Genomic DNA, 24,180 nt, shown 5'->3' with positions numbered 1-24,180 from the left:
CACCTGCTTCTCCGCTTTTAGATTCAGGTGGCGAGACAAATTCTACGAACAAACCTCTGGGGCCGCCATGGGATCTCCTCTATCCCTGGTCCTGGCGGATTTGTTCATGGAGGAGTTTTAACTTGACAGCATCGAGAACGCCAATCTTCGCCCCAACCTCAGGCTCCACTACGTTGACGACACCTTTGTGGTTTGGCCCAACAGCAAGGCAGCACTCCAAAAGATCTTCTATCAACTGAACAGTCAATATCCACGCTTCCGATTTACCATGGAACAAAAACAAAACAATGCTATCTCCTTCCTAGTTGTCCAAGTAACAAGACAAGCTGATGGCACTCTAGCCCACACGGTACACCGCAAACCAACACACACCGACAGATACGTTCACAACTCATTATTCCATCATCCTCGTTTCAAGTCTGCTGTCTGCAACACCTTGGTCCGCCGGGCCTTCAACACCTGTGACAAAGGCAGCTTGAAGCAGGAACTACAACACATCAAGACATCACTTCAACTTAACGACTACAAGACATTCAACCTTAGCCAGCCCAAGCCAAGTCTCACAACAGATGAACGACCAGAGTTCAAGGCTGCATTCTCCCTCCCAAACATTGGCCTATCTTCTCACAAGCTTCAACGTATCTTCATTCAAGCTCAAGTCAAGACCTTCCACACAGCATCAAATAAGATTCAAACATCACTCCACACACACAAGGACAAGCAAGACACTCGAGAAAAAGCCGTCGTTTACTGCATTTCCTGTGATTACGGTTAAGTATACATCGGAGAAACAGGGCGCAACATCTCAACAAGAATCAAGGAACACAAAGCACATGGCACACTGGAACACCTCAACAAATCAGCCATCTTCAAGCATACACACGAACACGACCACATCATCAAGTGGAATCAAGCCAAACTCTTAGCTCTTGTACAGTTCTGGCACCAGCGCAGAGTCAGGGAGGCCATCGAGATACAAGCACACCATACAGTTCCAGAAGACATTGGTTTCTTCATTAACGACATCTGATCACCCATCCTCAAGCCAACCCTTCCAGCAGCAGATCACCACAAGAATGTCTCACTCCAACGCACACACATCCAGCCAGCAGTCAACTCACACGAATCACCGGCCAAGAACAGCTTTGATCCATCCTGCCCAAATGCTCATCCATCCAGCGCTACTAAAGCTCCACCATCGCCTGCAGTCAAGCATTCTCCTGAAGACGAGCACAGTATACAGTTTGAAGCGTCGAGACCAGACCGGCTCTTTTCAGAGCCAATATACTCACCTTAAGAGGTTTACACATGGTTGTCCCCGTAAATTGTTATTTCTCCACACCATGCAACGCTTCAAACAATACATATCCCAGATGTGATTGAAGCGCACCAAACCTAGGTAGATAGTTAGAGAATGATCTCTTTATTTTCAAAACTCTGTTTCGATGTGCATTTTTCTCATTGTCTGTTTTTTTTTTTTTTTTTACGGCGACGGTGGACCTTCTGCTTATTGGAGACCAATGGAAACTGCACACGCCATTCTAGGGCCGGCCATGAAGACATCAATAGGAGCTGTGAACGCTTTGAGGAAAACGACAGGAAAAGGTCAGTTTATTTTAAGTTGGATTGATAGCTTGGGAAGTAATGAGGGACTGTAAGTTGTTGAGATTTATCCTCAAAGGGGCTCCATGCTAAAATTAAGCTCTGTAAATCACCACCTTTCCAATTGCTAGAGTCCTCATGAAAAAATATAAACCTTGCAGCATGAATATTATTCTATGGTGAAAAGTATTTAATGAGAAGAATGATTTTGTAATGACTTGATTGACATATATTTCAGGAGTCTGCAGTTCTGCTGGGGATGTGGCGTACTCCCTGCCGCTGACCAAGAGCCATGATGCAACATCCCAGACGGTGCCTGGCTATAGGAAAACATCCAAACATAGGTAGATAGCTAGAGAATGATCTCTTAAATCCCAAAACTCTGTTGGCGAAGTGCATTTTTCTAATAATTTGTATTTGTCATTTATTTTTGGCGACTGTGAACTGGTTAAATGTTTAACCATCTGCCTATGGGAGTCCAAGTGAAACTGCACATGCCAGGCCATGAAGACATCATTGGGACCTATATACTCTGTGAGGAAAACGACAGGATAAGGTAAGTTTATCTTTAGTTTGATTGATGGCAAACTTTGTGATTTTGACTGGAGCATAACTGTTTTGCTCTTCTGGATTAGTGATGTGAAAAAAAACTAACATATTCTAGTAGACAAGTGTGCCAAATACAAACGTTGCAACATTAATATAATTATTCTACAGTGGAAAGTATTTGGTGAGAATAGTGTTACTGTAATGACTTAATTGACTTATATTTCAGGAGTCTGCAGTTCTGCTGGGGATACCTGCTGATGACAAGCGCCAACATGAAAACATCCCAGAGGGTGCCTGACTATGCGGACAACATCCCACTTGTCATTAAAGTGCACCAAACATAGGTAGATAGCTAGAGAATGATCTCTTAAATCTAAAAACTCTGTTGGCGAAGTGCATTTTTCTAATAGTTTGTATTTTTCATTTATTTTTTACGGCGACAGTGAAGCGATTTAATGTGGAACTATCTGCCTATGGGAGTCCAATGGAAACTGCACATGACATTCAAGAACTGGCCATGAAGACATCAATGGGAGCTATGTATGCTTCGAGGAAAACGACAGGGCAAGGTAAGTTTGATTAATAGCTTGGGAATGAAATAAACATTTTGTTCAGATTTAAAAGGGGCTCCATGGTCAAATTTAGCTTTGTAAATATTAAATTTTCCAATTGCAAGAGCCCTCATGAAAATTGCTAAACTGTTCTCTGCTAAGCAAAACAAAGCAGGGTACAAAGTCATAAATTGTACACAAGACATGGTATTTTGGCTTAATTAGTTTTTGCTTGGATCCTTTTTGTTCTTAAGCAGCTCTATGAAATTTGACCCTGGTGATCTATGTCTTGATATGGTTTGTACTGATGTGAGTGCATTGTAATTTTCTTTCAGATGATTGTGACTGCGTTTCAGCCATCCCGTCAACATGGACCATGAAGATGTGACGTCACAGTACAGAGAGAGAGATACATTACGGCTTGAGGAGATAGACTTATTCCACTGCTACTCACCAGGGTCCTAAGTGGAATTTGAAGGTATGATCTGCTTTAGCTAAGCTTGAGTTGAAACTTTAGAAATTCATTAAAGTGCAGAAAATAGACATTTCTTAGGTCTCATAATTCAAACATAGTCCCACATACCTTAATAATAATAATAATAATAATAATAATAATAATAACTGTTCTTATATAGCGCATATTACAAAATTAAGTCTCTAAGCACTTCTGTGATTGAAAAAATGGGTTTTAAGTTTAGATTTAAATGTTTGTAGCGGGCACAGTCTTTGATATTGTTGGGAAGAGAGTTCCATAGTCTAGGAGAAGCATATTTGAAGAAGCGTTGACCGTAGACCTTGCCTGAATACTGTATGTTAAAACGCCAGGAGCGTCACTGAGTGAGGGATATGCATGCTTTATAAAAACCAGTTATTGATATTAATATACACACATCTTTGACCTTTAAATATAAATCTCTATCTAACTGTTTTTTCTTTCTTTTTTGATCATATTTCAGGATTAACACAGTCGAACGTCTTCGAGTTGGACGAATGAAGATGCTGTGCCACCTTATGCAGCACCAAAAAAACTCTTGCTTCACCACCTTATCTAAGGCGTCATGACAACAGATGAACATTGTCAACAGAATGAACATTGTCAACAGAATGAACCACAAGAACACGAACGAGACGAAGAGGCAGACCAAGTTGGCGTTAGATGGATGACATCAGAGAATTTGGATGCGTCACTTGGATGCGACAAGCGCAAGAAAGATCAAGGTGGACTGGTGATGAAGAGGCCTTCCTTCTGCAGTATGAAGCGACATTATTTAGATAGATAGATATTTTGCCACTTAAAATAACAAACACAAATATTTGCTCAGTACAAAGTGCGAAACAACATAAGGTTATTTGTAAAAGTAAACTCAATACCAATAAAAAGTAAACAAGTGTTTAAGGAGTGTGTATAAGTGGTGATTATTTTATGTAATGACGTTTTGTATTGTAATAATGAATTAAATATAAATTGTAAGTCACTCTGTCTTTAAAATTATTTATTATTCTAATTGTTTACGTGGTATCTGTTCTGGGGTACCCTGACATGGTGGCCACCATGTTTTTTATTGGTTACTATATGGAGACTTGTAAATATTGTAACACTTGGGGTTTAGTAACTCTTATTTAAGTTTGTTATGTCACAGGTCATGACCTTGTCTGTGTTTGAGTACTCATTAACCAGGTTTTATAATTACAAAGGTCATGACCCTGTCCATGGTAGTCATTAAGGGTATTTGAGTTCTCATTAACAAGGTTAAATAATAACATATGTCATGACTTTGTATATGGTATGTAATAAGGGTATTTTCTACCTCATTACTGAGGTTTTATAATAACAAAGGTCTTGACATTGTCCATTGTGTTTATTAAGGGTATTTGAGTTTTCATTAACGAGGTTTTACAATTACAAAGGTCATGACATTGTTTAGGGTATTAAGGGTATTTGAGTTCTCATTAACAAAGTTTTATAATTACAAAGGTCATGACATTGTTTAGGGTATTAAGGGTACTTGAGTTCTCATTAACAAGGTTTAATAATTACAAATGTCATGACGTTGTTTAGGGTTTTTATTACTGGTATTTGAGTTTTGTTTAACAAGGTTTTATAATTACAAAGGTCATGACATTATTAAGGGTTTTTGAATTCTCATTAACAAGGTTTTATAATTACAAAGGTCATGACATTGTTTAGGGTATTAAGGGTATTTGAGTTCTCATTAACAAGGTTTAATAATTACAAATGTCATGACGTTGTTTAAGGTATTTATTCAGGGTATTTTCTACTTCATTAACAAGGTTTTATAATTACAAAGGTCATGACATTGTTTAGGGTATTAAGGGTATGTGAGTTCTCATTAACAAGGGTTAATAATTACAAATGTCATGACGTTGTTTAGGGTTTTTATTACTGGTATTTGAGTTTTGTTTAACAAGGTTTTATAATTACAAAGGTCATGACATTATTAAGGGTTTTTGAGTTCTCATTAATAAGGTTTTATAATTACAAAGGTCATGACATTGTTTAGGGTATTAAGGGTATTTGAGTTCTCATTAACAAGGTTTAATAATTACAAATGTCATGACGTTGTTTTGGGTTGTTATTACTGGTATTTGAGTTTTGTTCAATAAGGTTTTATAATTACAAAGGTCATGACATTGTTAAGGTATTTATTAAGAATATTTGAGTTTTCATTAACAATTGGTTTAATTACAAATGTCATGACTTTGTTTATGGAATGTATTGTTACAAAAGTCATGACATTGTTAAGGGTATTTGTTAAGGGTATTTGAGTTCTCATTAATAAGGTTTATAATTACAAAGGTCATGACATTGTCCATGGTATTCATATAAGGGTATTACAGCTCGTTAACAAGGTTTTATAATTACAAAGGTCATGACATTGTCCATGGTATTCATATAAGGGTATTACAGCTCATTAACAAGGTTTTATAATTACAAAGGTCATGACATTGTCCATGGTATTCATATAAGGGTATTACAGCTCATTAACAAGGTTTTATAATTACAAAGGTCATGACATTGTCCATGGTATTCATATAAGGGTATTACAGCTCATTAACAAGGTTTTATAATTACAAGGTCATGACATTGTCTTTAGTGTTTATTTTTTATTGTGTTGAGTACCCATTAATGATGTATAAAGATTCCTTTAACTGTTATTTGTGGGGTGGGAGATGACAACCTTCACGTGGTCCACCCTGTTGTTAACTAATTGTCATCAAACAATAGAGCTCTCTATATAAACATGTTTATATAGCTCTATCCACAAAACCATTTTAAAACCATGTATACCGGTATACATGTTTAAAGCTCTATGCATCAAACCAATGTACCCTGCTCATGAAATTAATGTAAATTGCACATAGCGCGTGCGCACTAACATTTTGGTTGGCAAAAAAATGAGGGAACATCGATCGGGCTGTTTTATACACGGGTAGTGGGTGGGTGATGCAGACGCGATTGTGTGTCTGCTTAGTGCTCAACTCTATGGCGTTTGCCAACCAACAGGGGCTGTGCGCATGCGAGAATGTAAATAGCATGTTTCCTGAAAAGGGTCCATTTACCCCAGGCAAAATGGAATTCATGACTTAATGAACTTTCAAGAATGTTCATGATCAGTCTATGCATCAAACACTTCATGGCATGTTCATCACAGCAGTTCATGTATTAATGAACCAAGTTCACGAACTGTTCATCCATTCCCTTAATGAACATTCAATGGACTTTCATAAATTTTGCCAAATTTTCATAAAAGTCCATCTAAGCTTTCTTTGCAGTTTATGACCTCTAATGAATAATCATCTCAACGGTGTATTAACTCAATTAACTCACTGTTTTCAAATTGGTATACATATTTCTTCTAACTTTTATTATTTCCAGTAACTGTATGTCATTGCTAGTAATAATCATCAATATAATTACCAAACACTTTACTTTGACGAGTTTTCATTTGCCCTTTAGGTGTATGGTAAGTTTTTTTTTAAATGTTCAATTTATTTTGCCAGGTTAACATTACGCATTTTACATGTATGGCTTGAGTTTGAAATAAATACATTGATCATGTGAAGCAAGAAGCAACTGTGTGATGTAGAATGATCATTGTAAAATAATGTAAAACACTGTGCATTGTTTTGTCAAAGGAAAATGACATAATGAACCTAGGTTCTTTATGTCTGTGGTTATAACACCCAACGAGCGGTACGTAGCCATATCGCCGACATTGCCAAGAACTTGGAGACCGTTAATTGTAAATAGCGCCCTCTGTTGATAAATTGTTATAACCCATAGAGTTACATAATAAGAACTAGAGGGCGCACGAGTGATGCTTCATAGACCTTATCGCAAATACCAATGCGCAAGCGCAGACTGTTGAATGAGGTGCATTGTGGGATAGATATGAATCAAATTTTGCTACCAGCTAGACCACAATGCATCTAATTCCAAGCTTTACGCGCGCGCCCCAGTATTTGCGAAAAGAACTAGAGGGCGCACGAGTGATGCTTCGTGCACAAACGCCACGGGACCGCAAGATGACAAGCGCGTCATTCTGTACGCGCGTTGAATATGAAATACACGTTTCAGGTTTTTTTTATTGAACGCTCACGCGATGCTGTTTGTTCAACTTACAAAATGGCCGCCACGGGGGTGGGGGGGGTGGGGGGGGGGTGGGGGGTGGGGGGGGGGGTGGGGGGGGGGTGGGGGGGGGGGGTGGGGGGGGGGGGTGGGGGGTGGGGGGGGGGGTGGGGGGGGGGGGTGGGGGGGGGTGGGGGGTGGGGGGTGGGGGTATTTATAGTTATAAGGACGTGTTCATATTTTAAGATAAGGCGACAAAGGTATCTGTCAAAGACAGTTGAACAACCAAACTGCACTTGTATTCTTTCAAACAAGATCAATTAATCATTTAAAATGTCAAATGAATGTTTCTATCCCATAACGAAATAAAGATTTTTAGTTATAAAACCCAATTCATTTGTCCAAAAGCAGTTTACGCATTTGGCTTGGGTGTATACATGTAGATTTACCCATGTTGTCCACCATTATCTAATCATGCATTCAATCCCCAATCCCTATTCAACATCCAAATAGCAAGCGTACGGTTTGCACACCTGCACATTCCTAATTTAGTTACATTCCTTTACATTTTGTTTTTCTGGTATGCAAATTAGGAGAACTTGACATCAAGCCAAAGTTTTGCGGTCACCCACATTGTATGTGAAAGCAAAGTGAGAGGCTGGGCGGGGCTTATTTCCCACTTGCCAGGCAGTCTAAAGCGTTCTATTGGCCGAAGTTTGACGTTGAAGAGAGACGCCATTTTGCCAGACAAATCTCAGTACAACAACAAAGACATGAATTTTATGCTGTAAACGCACGTGGAAAAAGTGGTGGTTTTTGGAGAACATTGAATTTAATGTGACTCGGACTGTTTTTGACATTTTCATACTCTTTGGTATTTGTTGCATGCGCCGGAAATAACTCTTCCTTGGCTGTGGCCCTGTACGAATTCCAAGGAGTTTAGCCTGACGACTGTAGTGTAGCCATTCGAATACTGGCCAGGGGGAGCACGGAGACGGACGACATGACCGGGGATGAGACACGAGCATGACGGGGAGAGAGCTGCCAAACACACGGCATGCATTTAGCCAAGCACGCAGCGCCTCCGGAGACCGAGACTACAGTCGTATGCGACGGTGTTGAAGGGTAAGTATGTACCTTCAGGCAGACTTTCTTCCAAAGATCATGCTCCATGAAAGCTATAAATAACATGAACTTCGGAGAAATTATGAGCAATAATTATGTCAAGTCAAGAAGGAAGTTTTCAACTTCCAGCAAGAAATCTTCAAATAAAATGAAAAAAGTGGTGGCTTGATACGGAAACTTTTCACCTTAGCATTAAGAGTTCTTGTGCATAACCAAGGAAATGTGAATTGAACTTATTTTTGAACTCTAAATTAAACCCTTCAAATCTTGATATATGAACCAAGGACATGTATTATGTAAACTGAACTGAACTTCATTTTATTAATTTATTTATTTAATTTTTTATGTTTTTTAATGAGTGCTTAAATTGAAGCCCTGACTTATGAAGTATCGTGCTTGACCAGGATGTGTGAACTGAACTTCATTTTTGTTTGAACTGATTAACAGCTAAAATCTCAGTGTATAAACTTTTGTGCATCAATCAAGGAAATGTGTAAGTGCACTGTACTGCACTTTTTTATTGTTTTTAACTGACCTCTTCAAACCTGGGTATACTCACTGTGAAAGATGTTGACTGAATTTACTTTTTAAATTTTTTTTTTTTAACTGAACTCTTCAGACCTTTTATAAACTTTTATAGTGCCTGACCATGATGTGGACTGGATTGCACTAGGCTTATGTTTTTTTTAATTTTTTTAACTAAACTCTTCAACAGTGTACTGTCCTTTTAAATAAGCCATACAAAAATTGTTATGTTGGCGGAACCCGACCTACCCTAAAAATAATTATGGCCGACCCTGGATATTTTTATTTTTTCAAGGGAAGAAATTTAATGATTAAAATCTGTTAGGGCCTAAAGAATATTAAATATCATCAAGAGTTTAAAAATATACTATTTGTTGTGTGTAGCCTTGTTTTCTTTTGTTATCGTGTATACTGCCAGCTTTAACAATTAGAAAACATGTCATTTATGTTGCTGGTAAATGTGATAAAAACCATAAATGTAATAACAACCATAAATGTACTAAAAATCAACCATAAATGTAATATGGTTGATTTTTATTACTTTGGTTGTTTTTACATTTTTGGTTGATTTTTATTACATTTAAGGTTGCTATTACATATGGTTTTTATTACATTTATGGGTGATACAGCTGGGAGGAGGGGGAATCCCTACCTATCTAACCCTATTTTGGGGGGCCTGTTACGCCAACATAACTTTTTTTTTATGCCTAAGTTTAGTTTCAATAATGGCTTTCAATATGACTACTATTTATCCTCGTGTTTATAGATATGACTCTCCCCCTGTGTGTGATGTTGGACCCTGACAGTCCTGTCAAGAGCTAAAGATGTGAATAGTTCAAGACCCTGATAAATCTCCAAAAGTTGGACTCTCTATCAATATGATGCAGAAGATGGAGTGCTATAGAAACAACAAGTTGATCACCAATAGTTACCAGGCTCATGGATCTACATGGAAGGTAAAGTACACCACTTGTCAATAGATGGATTGCACATGACATCATCGACCACCAACTTTGATGAGTGCAATTTTTATATAACATATTTTTAGACACGCAAAACCAAAACGAATTTCACTGTACTAATATTTGTTTTTTACAAGTGACAATAAAACATTATTCTATTGTATTCTATTCATAGGAGACGTGCACACTAAAAAAAGGCTATTATTGGCTGAGAGTTGTGCGCAGCTCGGACATGTGTGCACTTTTCCATTGTTTCAAGTAGGCCTATGGTGGTCAATGACGCTGTGCAATCCATCTTTAGACCACTCTCGGATGATGTCACTATCACTCGCCATGCTGAAGTACTTTAAATTAGTATAACAGTTTCCTGATTGTCACTGCCTAATCAGGGTTCGAAATTAGTGGTGGCCCGCTGGCTCCTGACCAGTGAAAATATCTCCAGGCCATCGATTACACAAAACACGATAGCCCGGTGGGACAGTGAACAATTTTCCTCAATATCACTGGACCCTGGAGAAGGCATGGATCTGGGCCAGCCTGCAATTAAGCTACGATCAGACCATCAGACCAAGAATAACCATGACGACTGCCGTCATTTTGCTATAAATAAATCACATTATAAAAATACATACATAAATTTCAAGTATCATTGTACATCCTTACTGTGATCAAAAAGTTTGTGACCACATTCGTTCGTCGGTGCGACTGATTTCAAGTCTGAGATCGCGGTTATTCCTCTGCATCAGCCACGCGAAAAAATGCCCCAACATTAACAACTATTGCGTGCTCAACTAGCCTGAACATCTGGCGTCACACTTCGAGGCTCGTGAATAACGCCAGAGACTGTCCGCGCATCCGGCATGTATTACCACCTTTGACCTAATTTCATTTCATAATGGGTACGTTCGATAAGCTTCCCTGTGCCGACCCACGTGTGCTCATCCGAGTGGCCTTTAAAAAAGGTGACTTATCCAGGACGAGCGTGGGGTAATTATGTGCCACCCAGATGAGTGCACCGTGGTCGACCCGGAAAGCTAATCCAACGCATCCATAGAGATACACAGTCAAATTATCACCAACATTGCACGCAATTAGCACGCACATTATGCAAGCAAGGTATACAATACGTATGTATGTGGACACAGCATACAAGCTTTCATATCTGTGTTTTGATATCTGTTTTTGGTTGTCCGAGATGACTTCGGACCAATCAAAACAAACACGGTAGCTTTCAGTCACTGCATTTATCTAATGATATCATTGTATCCAATGGAATCACTGGATCTGAATAGCAGGTACCTGTCTTCATCCTTGCGGATTAAAGACAGGGGCCCAGTGTAGCGCTCAACTCGCAATCGCAGGCTAAACGACAGAGGTTTACTACAAGAGGGTGCTGTTTCAGCCAATAATGTAGCAGCTATCAGGTTGACTAAAATCCATGATCAAAGACTTGGAACCAAGTCTACTTGAACGTATCTGCTGCGTGTGAAAGTACTGTTGTCATCCAGCACGCACAGAATAAAACACGTTACATTGTGTGGAAACCAGTTTCCTTGCAGTCACTCGGTCCTGTCACATTATAGTGGTCGTAAGCAGGTCAACTCAAACACACACAACGCTTGTTCCAGGGTCCAATTTTATAAAACAAGCACACAAACTCGCTAAGCATAGAATAAAGTTGCTTAACAGAAATTCTGTTGAGCAACTTTATTCTGTGCTTAGCGAGTTTGTTACCACTCACTTACCAGTCCAAATAACTTTAAGTTATTAAAGTTAGAGGCATGGCCACACTAAAAATAATAATATTTTGAGAGGCTAAAATCATCTTTACTTGCAGCTAAGAGCTGAATTGCAAAGGAGGCGGCTACAACATTTTTGAGAAGCAGGCATTGCAAAAGGTGCTGGGTGCCTTTGGCTGCCAGCCACATCAACCCATTTCGAACCTCTGAGTATAGCCAGAGAAAGAAAGTGTTATATTTTTTCCCTAGGGAGGAAAAACTGGATAATGAGAACCCTTGTGGCACAGCAGAGAACCTAGGCACAACCTAACTCACATGGCCCTGCCCGGGTATCGAACTTGGTGAGAGGTGAGCACTTTAATGCACAAGCCAACCACGCCACCCATGGCCTTCCTAGAGGGGCCCCCTTATCAATGACATCTTGCTCGGCTGATTTCACTTTGACTCTGAAAGAGGGGCTTAAACTTAACATCAGTCTGGCATCTTCAACCTGCCTGACAAATTGATTCAAGGCTTGAGATTTCGCACATTGCATTTTTGATAAAAATTCATGTTGTCTTCATTATTTTTTTCTAATTCCATAGGCGTGAACGAGAGTCAGGGCAGCCAACCAGTTCTCTATCCAAATGGCGACATTAAGAATGGCAAGGCCAAGCAAGAAAGACCATACAACCAAAGTCAGAAAAACTCCTTGAGTTCAGCTGGGGTAAGTCACACATAACTCTTACCATCAGGTGAAAAAAAAACCTGCCCTAAAACCACAAGCTCTGATTTAAAGGAACCACCGAAACATCTCAATATCAGTACACTTGAATCTTTGGAGCACGACTTAGATGACCATCATGGTTGTACTGTATTTATCAATCAAAAACAGACCAGGTCAGGGTTTGATGAACATTATGAGAATTTGGGTCAATTCTACTATTAAAGTTTTTTAAATCTATATTATCAGGAGAGTGGAAAAATACTACAATTATCATTGACCAATAGTGAAGAAAGGGGAATCATTTTAAAGCCACTAGTCACAGGAGTTGGTGCTTATATTATTATAAAACCAATGGATCAGGAAACATGAGGATAGAAATGAATTTAGTCTTCCAGGAATCAACAGTACACAGTGTATATGGGAGACTTTTGGACGGTCCTCTTTAACAGTTCTCGCCAATACCGAGCGTGTGTATGCATACTCAGAGCTGAAAATAGGACTGTTTTAAAAGTTTGTTTGTTTGTTTGTTGGCAGGCAGCATCTCAACAGTCCTACATTTTCCCTTAAGGTGGCTGTTTAAGCAGTTGTCTGTCCCCCCCCCCCCCACATCAACGAGCTTTAAAAGATACAATCACTTGTTGGTTCATGGAAGTAATTTTGGGCAGCATCCAGGGACGACTGGCCATCCTAACCAGAAACTTCAATATGTGCTCATTATAAAGCTAGAGTCATGACCACACTATTGGCCTTCCTTAGACGGGTCCCTATCAATGACATTTTGCTCTTCCTATTATACTTTTAGTCTTGAAGAGTAGCGAAAACATTAATCCATCTCACATTTCCAGCCTGCCGGCCAAATTGATCCAAGGTTTGGGGTTTCCCAAAATGCATTGAAAGAGTTAACTTTGATACTTTATCTAGGTTGTCACATTATATAATTATTATTTGTACTTCTAATTTCCAGAAGCAGGAATGGGAGCCAGGGTTGCCAACCAGTTCTCCAATCAAACAACGGTTCTAAGAATGGCAAGCCCAAGCAGGAAAGACCATACAACCAAAGCCAGAAGAACTTGATTTCAGTTGGGGTAAGCCAGAACTAATTATAACCGTCAGGAGAAAAAACGCCCCATGAATCACATGCATCGATTTTGAAAGAACCACTAAAATCCTTTTTTGTATAATTGTAGGCCAATTAATTTGTTAACTCACGATTTTACATTTCTTTCATCATTCAGCTGCAATCCCTGCCATATCTCGTTGGGCTCCGTGCTCCCTTCCAATGTTGGCTCTCATTGCTCTCATTTTTTACCCAAAACACAACTTCACAAAATGCTCAATATATCTCAAACTTTGACTCATATGCCCAAACTGTACTGATGGAATGTCTTCAATAGTCCGGTCTGTATCATTAAAACAGTCATCAGTTTAACCCATTCCACACAGATAAAACTGCTTCAGTAGTCCATTCTGGATCCATAAAATCACTGAAAATCTTTTTCACCCCAAATCTGAAAATTGCCCATAAAAACTCCATTCACAAAATTCTCAATAAATTTAAAACTTTTTCTCATATACCCAGTCCGCACAGTTAAAATGTCTTAGTATTCTTTTCTGTATCATTTGAAAACTTCATCCCCGCGCAACTGATTGGTGACTGATTTCACCAGTTGCGGCTCAAAAGTTTGTCGGTCTTCATGCCTACCGACCTCCCCTGATCTCATCAGCGAGTCGACCTCTAAGAGACAAGCACTCTCTGTTTCATTGGAAACATTTTCAGCGTTGGAGAATTTGGTCAGCCAACTCTCAATAGCAGGCAATTCTCAGCATTATGTTGTTCGGTAAAGTCAGAGATTTGTTAAAGATTTGTTAAAGATTTGTTGTTGGAGATTACGCTAAATTTGGCAGTTTTCAGCATTTAGTTGTTGGAAGATTTGGTAAAGCCCACCCTCTCACCCATCAAAACTGTTTCACAACACTAACATTTAGATAACTCGTGACACTGTGTGAACTGAAATGCAAAATTAAATGGGTACAAGAAGTATTGTTACACCTCGGTAACAAATTGTGATGTTTGATTGGTCCTCGTGACATGGCAACAAAAACGCATGGCGCGGCGGGTAACATAAGTTTTGTTAACCGATGTACATTACCTTGATCGTTGCCATACTCTTAATACTCGTCGTAAATCATGTTTGAAGATGACAACAGAACTTTGAGAAGAGGAAAAATCATGTTACCAAGGTAAAACAAAACAATTGATGCACGCTGTGATTGGGGTGCATGGGTTGTGTAAACCCTCGTGGGAAAATGGCAACCTCGGCTTCGCTTTGGGTTCCATTTTCCCCCTCGGGTGTACAAAACGCCATGGACCCCGTCACAGCGTGCAACAATTGGATATTGTGTACTAGATATACAGGGTTGAAATACTAGCCCCATAAACTTTAGACTGTTACACATGCAATTTAATTTTACCAACATTTAAGACAATCTGTATTCTCAAAATTTGCACACAATGAACTCACTTTTTAGATTGTTGCACCTACTTCCTGATTGCATTATTGAAATGTACAGGAGATAATTCATCCTTTAAAAAAACTTTGATCTTTCTTAAATGGTTTTACAATAAAGCTTGGTTTGGAATTAAAAAGGTTGGAGATCAGTGTAAGAATTTATTCTGAACTTTTTTTATAACACTTTCAATTTCCCTCCAAACTGCAGGTGAAAGCTGGACAATTGCGGGCTCTACCTGCACCATTTTACATGTTCTACTTGCTGCTCTGTACAGTCCAACAGTCGCTGCCCCTTAGAGGATGCATATGTCGTAAAGGCCTAAAGTAATCCATGTTTACTGTTTGCTTGCTCTGCCAGTATCGTTATGTATGCACATGTAATAACATGTAATCTCCCCATAAAAAGCAGCAGTCATTGCAAATACTTTCAACAATGGCAACTAATGGGACCACACCTGGATGATTTTGTCTTTCAACATTTAACTTTCAACATTTGAAACCATAAAATCACCGAAATTTTGTTGACCCAAAATCTGAAATTTCGGCCATGCCGACATGGCACATTTTTCAGATTTTTGATTAAAAATTCAACTTCACAAATTTGTGAATAAATCTGTTACTCTGGTTGATTTACTCGGTATGTACTGATGAAATGTCTTCAGTAGTGTACTCTGTATCATTTGAAACCATAAAATCACTGAAAATTTGTTGACCCGAAATCTTAAAGTTTGGCCATGCTGGCATGGCACATTTTTCAGAGTTTTGACTAAAAATTCAATTTCACAAAATTCTCCATAAATTTCAAACTTTGTCTGGTTTACTCGATCGGTCTGTACTGATGAAATGTCTTCAGTAGTGTACTCTGTATCATTTGAAACCATAAAAATCACAGAAATTTTGTTGACCCCAAATCTGAAATTTCGGCCATGCTGGCATGGCACATAATTATTTCAGATTTTTGACTAAAAATTCAACTTTACAAAATTCTCAATAAGTCTAACTCTGGTTGATTTTCTTGGTCTGCATTGATGAAATGTCTTCAGGAGTGTACTCTGTATCATTTGAAACCATAAATTCACCGAATATTGTTTGACCCCAATGCTGAAAATTTTCCCAATATCATAAAATTCTCAATAAATCTTTACCTTTTGCCTACGAAGTCTGCACAAAATGCCTTTGGAAGTTTGTTCTGTAGCATTGAAAGCATAATATCACCTAGAATTGTTTCATCCCAAATATGAAAATTTGATTGGGTTTTTGACCAAAAACCCCAAATCATGAAATCCTCAATAAATCTCAAACTGTTGCTTATACTCAGTCCGCACTGATAAAATGTGTTCAGTATTCTGTTCTGTATCTTTTGAAAGCATAAAATTACTGAAGAATATTTTACCCCATCTGAAAGTTTGACCCATCACAGATTTTGTTGGATTTTTTTACTAAAAACCTAAACTCGTAAAATTCTCAATAAATCTCAACCTTTTCCTTATACACCCAGTCTGCACTGATTACATGTCTTTGGTAGTCTGTTTTGTATCACTTGAAAGCATCGAATCACCTATAATTTTTTCGCCCCTAACTCTGACAATTTGACCCGTGCTGGCCGGCATCACAGATTTTTTTTGATTTTTTACCAAAAAACCCAAACTCATAAAATCCTCAATAAATCTCAAACTTTTGCTTGTGTGCTCAGTCCGCAATGATAAAATGTCTTCAGTAGTCTGTTCTGTATCATTTGAAAGCACATAACATCACTGAAAAACCAATGCTTTTTGATGCGGATCGCCACAGCTGCCATGCGGAGGCTGGTACAGTTCTAGATCTTGGTTTTGGCCCATGATGTGGGAATCCCCATCATCTCAGCTTCTTCCTCGAATCTTTGGTGTGAGACAGGCCACTGGTGGGCTGGTTCTCCTAGGAACAGTGCAGCGTCGTACTGGAACTGTACCACAAAATTTAAATTTTTCTCAAAACTTATCTTAAATGTCACTGGTGTTCAAGGACTCATTTTATCTGTCTGTTTTCTTTCATTTTGTTTTTGGTTGTTACTGCACCTTGAACACGTAGCATGGTGGATATGTGCACACTACAAGTCTTCATTATTATCATTATTTTTTGTGAATACCAGGGGAGCCAACCAAGGGTCAATTTTTTAATTGGGAAAAGAAAAAGAGCTAACGCCTAATTAAACCAAGCCAATTGCTCACTATATTTCTGTCGGATTTCTTTGTTTTTCTTAGACAGTCAGCACCACAGACTTCTTCTCAAGAGAGTACTCCTTCCAGCCAATCAAATGGAGCATTGCAAGAAATCTTGCTTGGCCAGTCAAAGTAAGCTTCTTATAAATTGAATGGAACAACAGTGATGTTTGGTCAGTGAGACACCCATGGTATTTAACCCTGAACTAGTGATAACAAAAAAAATTGTATCAAAATGAGCCTTTGATTAACAAATTTTATTTCCCATTTCTCAAATTGACTTCGAAGTAAAGTAGTGACATAATGTTTGACTTCAGATACTGTTTTGTCATTATTTAAACACTTTCAAGATGTGTTTTCCGCTAATTAAAGGCAGTGGACACTATTAGTAATTGTCAAAGACTAGCCTTTACAGTTCGTGTATCTCAACATATACATAAAATAACAAACCTGTGAAAATTTGAGCTCAATCGGTTGTCGAATTGCGAGATAATAATGGAAGAAAACAACACCTTTGTCACACAAAGTTGTGTGCTTTTAGATGGTTGATTTCGAGACCTCAAGTTCTAAATCTGAGGTATCGAAATCATATTCATGGAAAATTACTTCTTTCTCGAAAACTATGGCACTTTAGAGGGAGCTGTTTCTCACAATGTTTTATACTATCAACCTCTCCCCATAACTCGTCACCAAGAAAGGTTTTATGCTAATAATTATTTTGAATTATTACCAATAGTGTCCACTGCCTTTAATAAATATTGTTCAAATTAGAAGACAATCTGTATATTATGTCTATAATAAACTCATGTATGTAACTTCTGTAATTCCATTGGTGAAATTGGCTTATCATGTCAACACGCATTTGAGAGTTCTTAATAGTATAAAATATTGTGATTAACAGCTCCCTTTGAAGTATAAATGTAGTTTTTGAGAAAGAAGTAATTTCTCACTTAAATAATTGAATTTGATTTCATGACCTCAGAACTGATTTTGAGGTCTCGAACTCAGACATGTGAAAGCACACAACTTTGTGTGACAAGAGTTTTTTTCTTCCAGTATTATCTCCCAACTTCAACGACCAGTTCAGTTCAAGATGTTGAGATACACCAAGTGAGAAGACCGGTCTTTGTCAATTACCAAATGTGTTCAGTATCTTTCCAATGAAATAGTTAAACTTAAAATCGCAACTGAACTTTCTACTCAGTCCTGCTAGGGCCATTCTTTTTTTACGATATTTAATCAATGTGTTTTAATTTTCATTTATTTTCTGTAATATTAAAGGCACTGGACATTATTGGTAATTACCTAAAATAATTGTTAGCAATGCAGAGCTGTTTAAAGTATAAAACATTATGAGTAACGTAGTTTTGAGAAAGATGTAATTTCCCACTAAAATATGTGCATTGAGTTTGAGACAAATTCAAGCATCTGGAGCACACAACTTTTCCGACAAGGGTGTTTTTTCCCTTTCATTATTGTCTCACAACTTCGACCACAAATTGATTTAAAATTTTCACAGGTTTGTTTCTTTGAGCATAATTTTAGATACACCAATGAGAAGACTGGTCTCTGACAATAACCAAGGGTGTCCAGTGCCTTTAAACATTTCAAATGTAGAGGCTAGTTTTATACTGTTTGATTGAAATGTGATAAGATTGTATTTCTGGCTGTAAGTCTTGACTTTCAAATGCCAAGTCTCTGTTTAACTCTATAAATAAAGTCAATTTTTAACCAGTTATAATCTTAATCTTGAGGCCATAACCCGAAAATGAGTTATAATTTTAGTGATGTTCATATAAATAGAAAAAAACTTTCATTCAAAGACCAGTTTCACAGTTTTACTATCACCCTGATATTGTTTCACACTTAAATAAGTACTGAAAAATGTCTTACCATTTTCTCCTGCGTATAGAATGCTGTGTATCTGAGTTTCAAGGTAGACAGAAATCACGTTTAATCTATCTGTGTGGCTTATTTGGTATCTTTAAAATCTTAGAAATAAGAGTGATGAAATTATTGTTTTAAAACAATGGACATGGTGGTGTGCTTTTATATATTGTTGAGCCTGTACATTTATTACTGCACCTTGAACACGTAGCATGGTGGATATGTGCACACTACAAGTCTTCATTATTATCATTATTTTCAGTGAATACCAGACGAGCCAACCAAGGGTCGGTTTTTGAATTGGGCAAAAAAAAAGAGCTAATGCCTAATTAAACCATATTTCTGTCGGATTTCTTTGTTTTTCATAGACAGTCAGCACCACAGACTTCTTCCCAAGAGAGTACTCCTTCCAGCCAATCAAATGGAGCATTGCAAGAAATCTTGCTTGGCCAGTCAAAGTAAGCTTCTTATAAATTGAACGGAACAAGAGTTATGTTTGGTCAGACACCCATGATATTCAACCCTGAACTACTGATAAAAAATAAAATTGTATCAAAAAGAGCCTTTGATTAACACATTTTAATTCTCATTTCTCAAATTGGTGTGACTTCGAAGTAAAGTAGTGACATAATTTTTTTATGACAATTAATCAATGTGTTTTAATTCTCATTTGTTTTCTGTAATTTTAAAGGCAGTGGACATTAAAATAATTGTTAGCAATGGAGAGCTGTTTAAAGTATAAAACATTGTGAGAAACGGAACCCTCTGAAGTAACGTAGTTTTGAGAAAGATGTAATTTCCCACTAAAATATGTGCATTGAATTAGAGACAAATTCAAGCATCTGGAGCACACAACTTTTCCGACAAGGGTGTTTTTTTTCCTTTCATTATTGTCTCACAACTTCGACCACCAATTGATTTCAAATTTTCACAGGTTTGTTATTTTGAGCATAATTTTAGATACACCAATGAGAAGACTGGGTGGATTTCACAAAGGTAGTCCTAACTTAGGACTAGTCCTAGGCAATGCTAAGAGATAGGACTGGTCCTAAGTTAGGACCAGTAACTCATCCTAGCTTAGGACTGGTCCTATCTCTTAGCATTGCCTAGGACTAGTCCTAACTTAGGACTAACCTAGGCAATGCTAAGAGATAGGACTGGTCCTAAGTTAGGACCAGTAACTCATCCTAACTTAGGACTGGTCCTATCTCTTAGCATTGCCTAGGACTAGTCCTAAGTTAGGACTACCTTTGTGAAATCCACCCCTGGTCTCTGAAAATAACCAAGGGTGTTCAGTGCCTTTAAACATTTCAAATGTAGAGGCTAGTTTTATAATGTTTGATGCAACTTGTCCTCCGTCTTTATACATTGAAATGTGATAAGGTTGTATTTCTGGCTTGATATGCTGAAAGTCTTCACTTTCAAATGCCAAGTCTCTGTTTAACTCTATAAATAAAGTCAATTTTTAACCAGTTAAAATCTTAATCTTGGGGCCAAAACCCGAAAATGGGTTATAATTTTAGGGATGTTCATATAAATAGAAAAAAAACTTTCATTCAAAGACCAGTTTCACAATTTACTATCACCCTGATATTGTTTCACACTTAAATAAGTACTGAAAAATGTCTTACCATTTTTTCCTGCGTATAGAATGCCGTGTATCTGAATTTCAAGGTAGACAGAAATCACGTTTAATCTATCTGTGTGGCTTATTTGGTATCTTTAAAATCTTAGAAATAAGAGTGATGAAATTATTGTTTTAAAACAATGGACATGGTGGTGTGCTTTTATATATTGTTGAGCCTGTACATTTATTTGGTTGATTTTGCCTTACATACCAAGTGCCTTGTATCTTGTATGCAGGAAAGGACTGAAATAATCCCTGAAATCATTCTGATCGGTAAGTTACTGTCCAAGTTCTTGGTCTTTGTTCCGTTTAACTTGGGTCCCTTGGTTAATTTTAGCATGGTTGTAAAATGTAGCAATGTTTGACAAGATTTCGCAATAACACTTGGACAGTAGAAACAAATTGTTGTCGTTTCACATGAGGTACATTTTGTAAAATTTAACAACCATTGAAGTGTGATCTGTAAACCCGAAAAACACTTCTTATTTGACTCGTGGATGCCTAGGTGCCTGGCATTTTGGATATTTCTCGGTTTCTTTTTATCCAGTTAAGCAACCAAAATGTTAGTTTCCCTTTTACAAAACAACAAACAATACATTAGAGAGACAGAAAAAAACACCCAAGCAAAATAATTTGATATTAATTTAACAACAGAGAAACCTTGTATATATAGCAGGATATAAAGCAAAATATTGTAAGAGAGGATTTCGATTTTATTCCTTGTCAAAGACCACTTACTGAAAAAGCGTCCATGCAATCTTTCTCCTCTTAAAGGCAATAATAAATTCCAGTCTCTCCATAATTTGTCCTGATAGATTGAGGGATTGGGTCAATTCTAAATCTGTTTTGCTCGCCTAGGAAAATCGATTAGTTTATAAACAAATATTGGTTGAAGGCACAGGACACTACTGGTAATTACGTAAAATATTTGTTGGTAACGAGCAATGGAGAGGTCTTGAATTCAAGCATCTGAAAGCACACAACTTGTGCGACAAGGATGTTTCTTACATTATTCTCTCGCATCTCTGACGACCAATGAGTTCGAATGTTCACTGGTCAATTAAGTGCCTTTAAACAGATTGTAACCAAACATGATAATATATTCAGAAGGTCAATATTAAATTTACTTATTAAACTTATCCTAACTTTTTTCCAAAAGTGAAAAACTTGCGGGCAGTGAAAAAAATAAGTGCACCATATCCTCAAAATTATGATTATAAAAGGTCCAATATAAGAGTTATTTTCTGGAGAAAAACGTCATTAACCTTGAACCAATGAAGAAATAAAAAATGAAAAAAATCTACAACTGACATCCTGTCGGAGTTACGCTATCTTCTTATTCCAAATTTTGACAGGACCTCAAACTTTGAAACTTTGTCCATTAATCTGTTGTAAAGAGATTTGACCAGGAATGAAGACTGATTGGGAAAATTATTATCTTGCAATGCTTCCAAATTCAAGGCACTGTGCACCTTTGGTAATTGTCAAAGACCAGGGCCCCATTTCATGGCTCTGCTTACCGCCGAATTATGCGCTTACGATCACGATTCCCCGCCTACGTGCAAAACTTCAGCTGAGGTCTCGAACTCAATTAAAAGATTTTAGTGATAAATTACTTCTTTCTAAAAACTTATACGCTACTTCAGAGGTAGCTGTTTCTCACAATACTTGATACTGTAAACAGCTCTTCATTGCTTATTACCAAGTTAGTTTGTTTGCTTACAATTATTTGAGTAACGACCAATAGTGTCCAGTGCCCTGTAAGCGATGGTTTAGCAGCGAAGTGTTTCGTCCAAGAAGTAGGGCCGTAGGGATTGCCTTTGCTTTTAAATGGAAATCACATAGTAAGCGCAAAATTTGCCGTTAAGCAGCTTTATACTGGACCCGATTTCATAGAGCATGCAGGCACAAACAAAACGTAAGCACATAAAAGTAATGCTTAAGCAGAAATAGATTATTTGCAAAGGTTACATTAAGTTTTCATATTGTGCCCAATTTAGCTTAGAAAAGAAATATTTCAAGCATTATTTTCTGCTTAAAGATTTATGAGATTGGACCCAGATCGCATCTCGGGTTCCAGATCCACGATTGTTTTACCCATATACACAAATGTGTGTAACAACCTTGTAAACTCAGTACTTACCCGAGTTAAAGTCATATTACTCGGTTGGGATTCGAACCCACGACCTTTGCAATTCTAGAGCAGTGTCATACAAACTAGACCACGGAGATCCTGTTTTTGCAAATTCTAGTTCAATGAAGCATACCCCCGTATAAAAAAGGCGCTAGAAGAATTAGGTCAGGCCGCTATACGCAAGAGGATACACGTCAATACCTTACATTAGTAAATCAGTACTTTCGTGAAACAAACACAGATTAGCCCACCACGGTTAACACTGACTTGCTATTCGACAAATTTTCAGCAAACGAGGATGATGTAAGATTCAAAGAGCTTCGAGCGGGAGAGGCACAACAGCTTACAAAAAGGGAAAATAGCATTGTTTTCTTTCTACGGACAGTTGGAAATTCAGTTGGGAAATTTAACACAAGTAAATCTGGTTAGATAACCACATCTCGAGAGAGGAGAGAAAACCAGCATTTCCTAATGCTACTCTCACACTTGAGCGAATATCTTGCGAATACGAATGTTTGAAATTCGCGATGAATTCGCCCCAAAGTTGCGATTTGATGGTGAATATGTTCTCGGTCGTCCCTAAACCCCTCCTTACCAATATATTACGCACATACGCACGCTTTACCAACAGTACCAATGGCTTACCAAAATGCTTACACAAATCGATGGCGATTTACCGTCTTCACAACGTTCGCTGAATGTACGGAAGCGCTTCGTATTGAACTGCTACGAATTATTCGTTGCAAATTTGTGACGTCAACATTCGTATCGCATTCCAATCGCAGGAAGTATGAACCGGGCTTTATTAGTCTTCCCAGTTCCTTCCTCCAAGGTCTACATCTGAGATGGTCAATACATTATCGCCTGAAATAGCGCCCTCTTGTAAATTAACCTCCGTCACTAGCCCTACGAGCTACGATCACACGAGATTGCAAGTTATATAAGGCGTTTGCGTGGATGATGCTGATAAATAACCATGGTCTCCGACTTGAAATTAAGTCTAAATGGCACCAAGGGACAGTCAGATATATGTCCAACTGGTCCGATGTGGCAGGAGATTCTGTCTCCCTGAGATTATTCTGTCCCCCATACGGTCTACAAACCACCTTCTCTCCCCTTTCGAAGTATCTAATGTCTCTGTCTAGTCCAGAATGACTAAAACCATGGAGGTCGGTCTAGAACTGTGTACCAAAGATTATAGAGCGATAATCTTTGTTCTGTACCAACTGGTATAGCGCCCTCTTTTGAATCATCCTCCTTCAACTCTAGCCTACACATCTGACGTCACACTTCGAGGCTCGTGAATAACGCCAGAGACCGGCCTTCAGCCGGCGTGTACATGCACCTTTGACCTACATTCATTTCACAGAGAGATACGCAGTCAAACCACGGAGGAAGGAGCTCGAACGACCCGCAAAACCGCAGTGGCCCTGTCTGACCAATGGAAAAAGATAGGAGACCTCCAGCTGGACGG

The 24,180-nt window shown here is 38.1% G+C and overlaps 1 protein-coding gene and 1 long non-coding RNA gene across 3 annotated transcripts in view; both read left to right on the top strand.

Annotated features, from left to right (window-relative positions):
• LOC139938426 (uncharacterized) overlaps positions 1-24,180 on the top strand; it is a 72,302-nt gene that overhangs the window by 34,178 nt on the left and 13,944 nt on the right. The window contains exons 7-9 of one of the 2 annotated variants that reach the window (XM_071933951.1): positions 17,101-17,190; positions 19,314-19,403; positions 20,809-20,845. In XM_071933951.1, coding sequence (XP_071790052.1) covers positions 17,101-17,190; positions 19,314-19,403; positions 20,809-20,824 — 196 coding nt within the window. In that variant the 3' untranslated portion in view covers positions 20,825-20,845. Of the gene's footprint in view, positions 1-17,100; positions 17,191-19,313; positions 19,943-20,808; positions 20,846-24,180 lie in introns of those variants that run through there. The other variant, XM_071933952.1, reaches the window with a different exon arrangement.
• LOC139938851 (uncharacterized) lies at positions 1,507-4,130 on the top strand. The gene is made up of 6 exons (XR_011786216.1): positions 1,507-1,605; positions 1,841-2,158; positions 2,378-2,495; positions 2,595-2,720; positions 3,038-3,180; positions 3,659-4,130. It is a non-coding gene; the product is annotated as an uncharacterized lncRNA (long non-coding RNA).

Source organism: Asterias amurensis, chromosome 6 (genome assembly GCF_032118995.1).
Source record: "Asterias amurensis chromosome 6, ASM3211899v1".
NCBI classification, from domain to species: domain Eukaryota; kingdom Metazoa; phylum Echinodermata; class Asteroidea; order Forcipulatida; family Asteriidae; genus Asterias; species Asterias amurensis.
The sequence above is the reverse complement of the archived record's forward strand: the minus strand, read 5'-3'. Positions and strand labels throughout refer to the sequence as shown.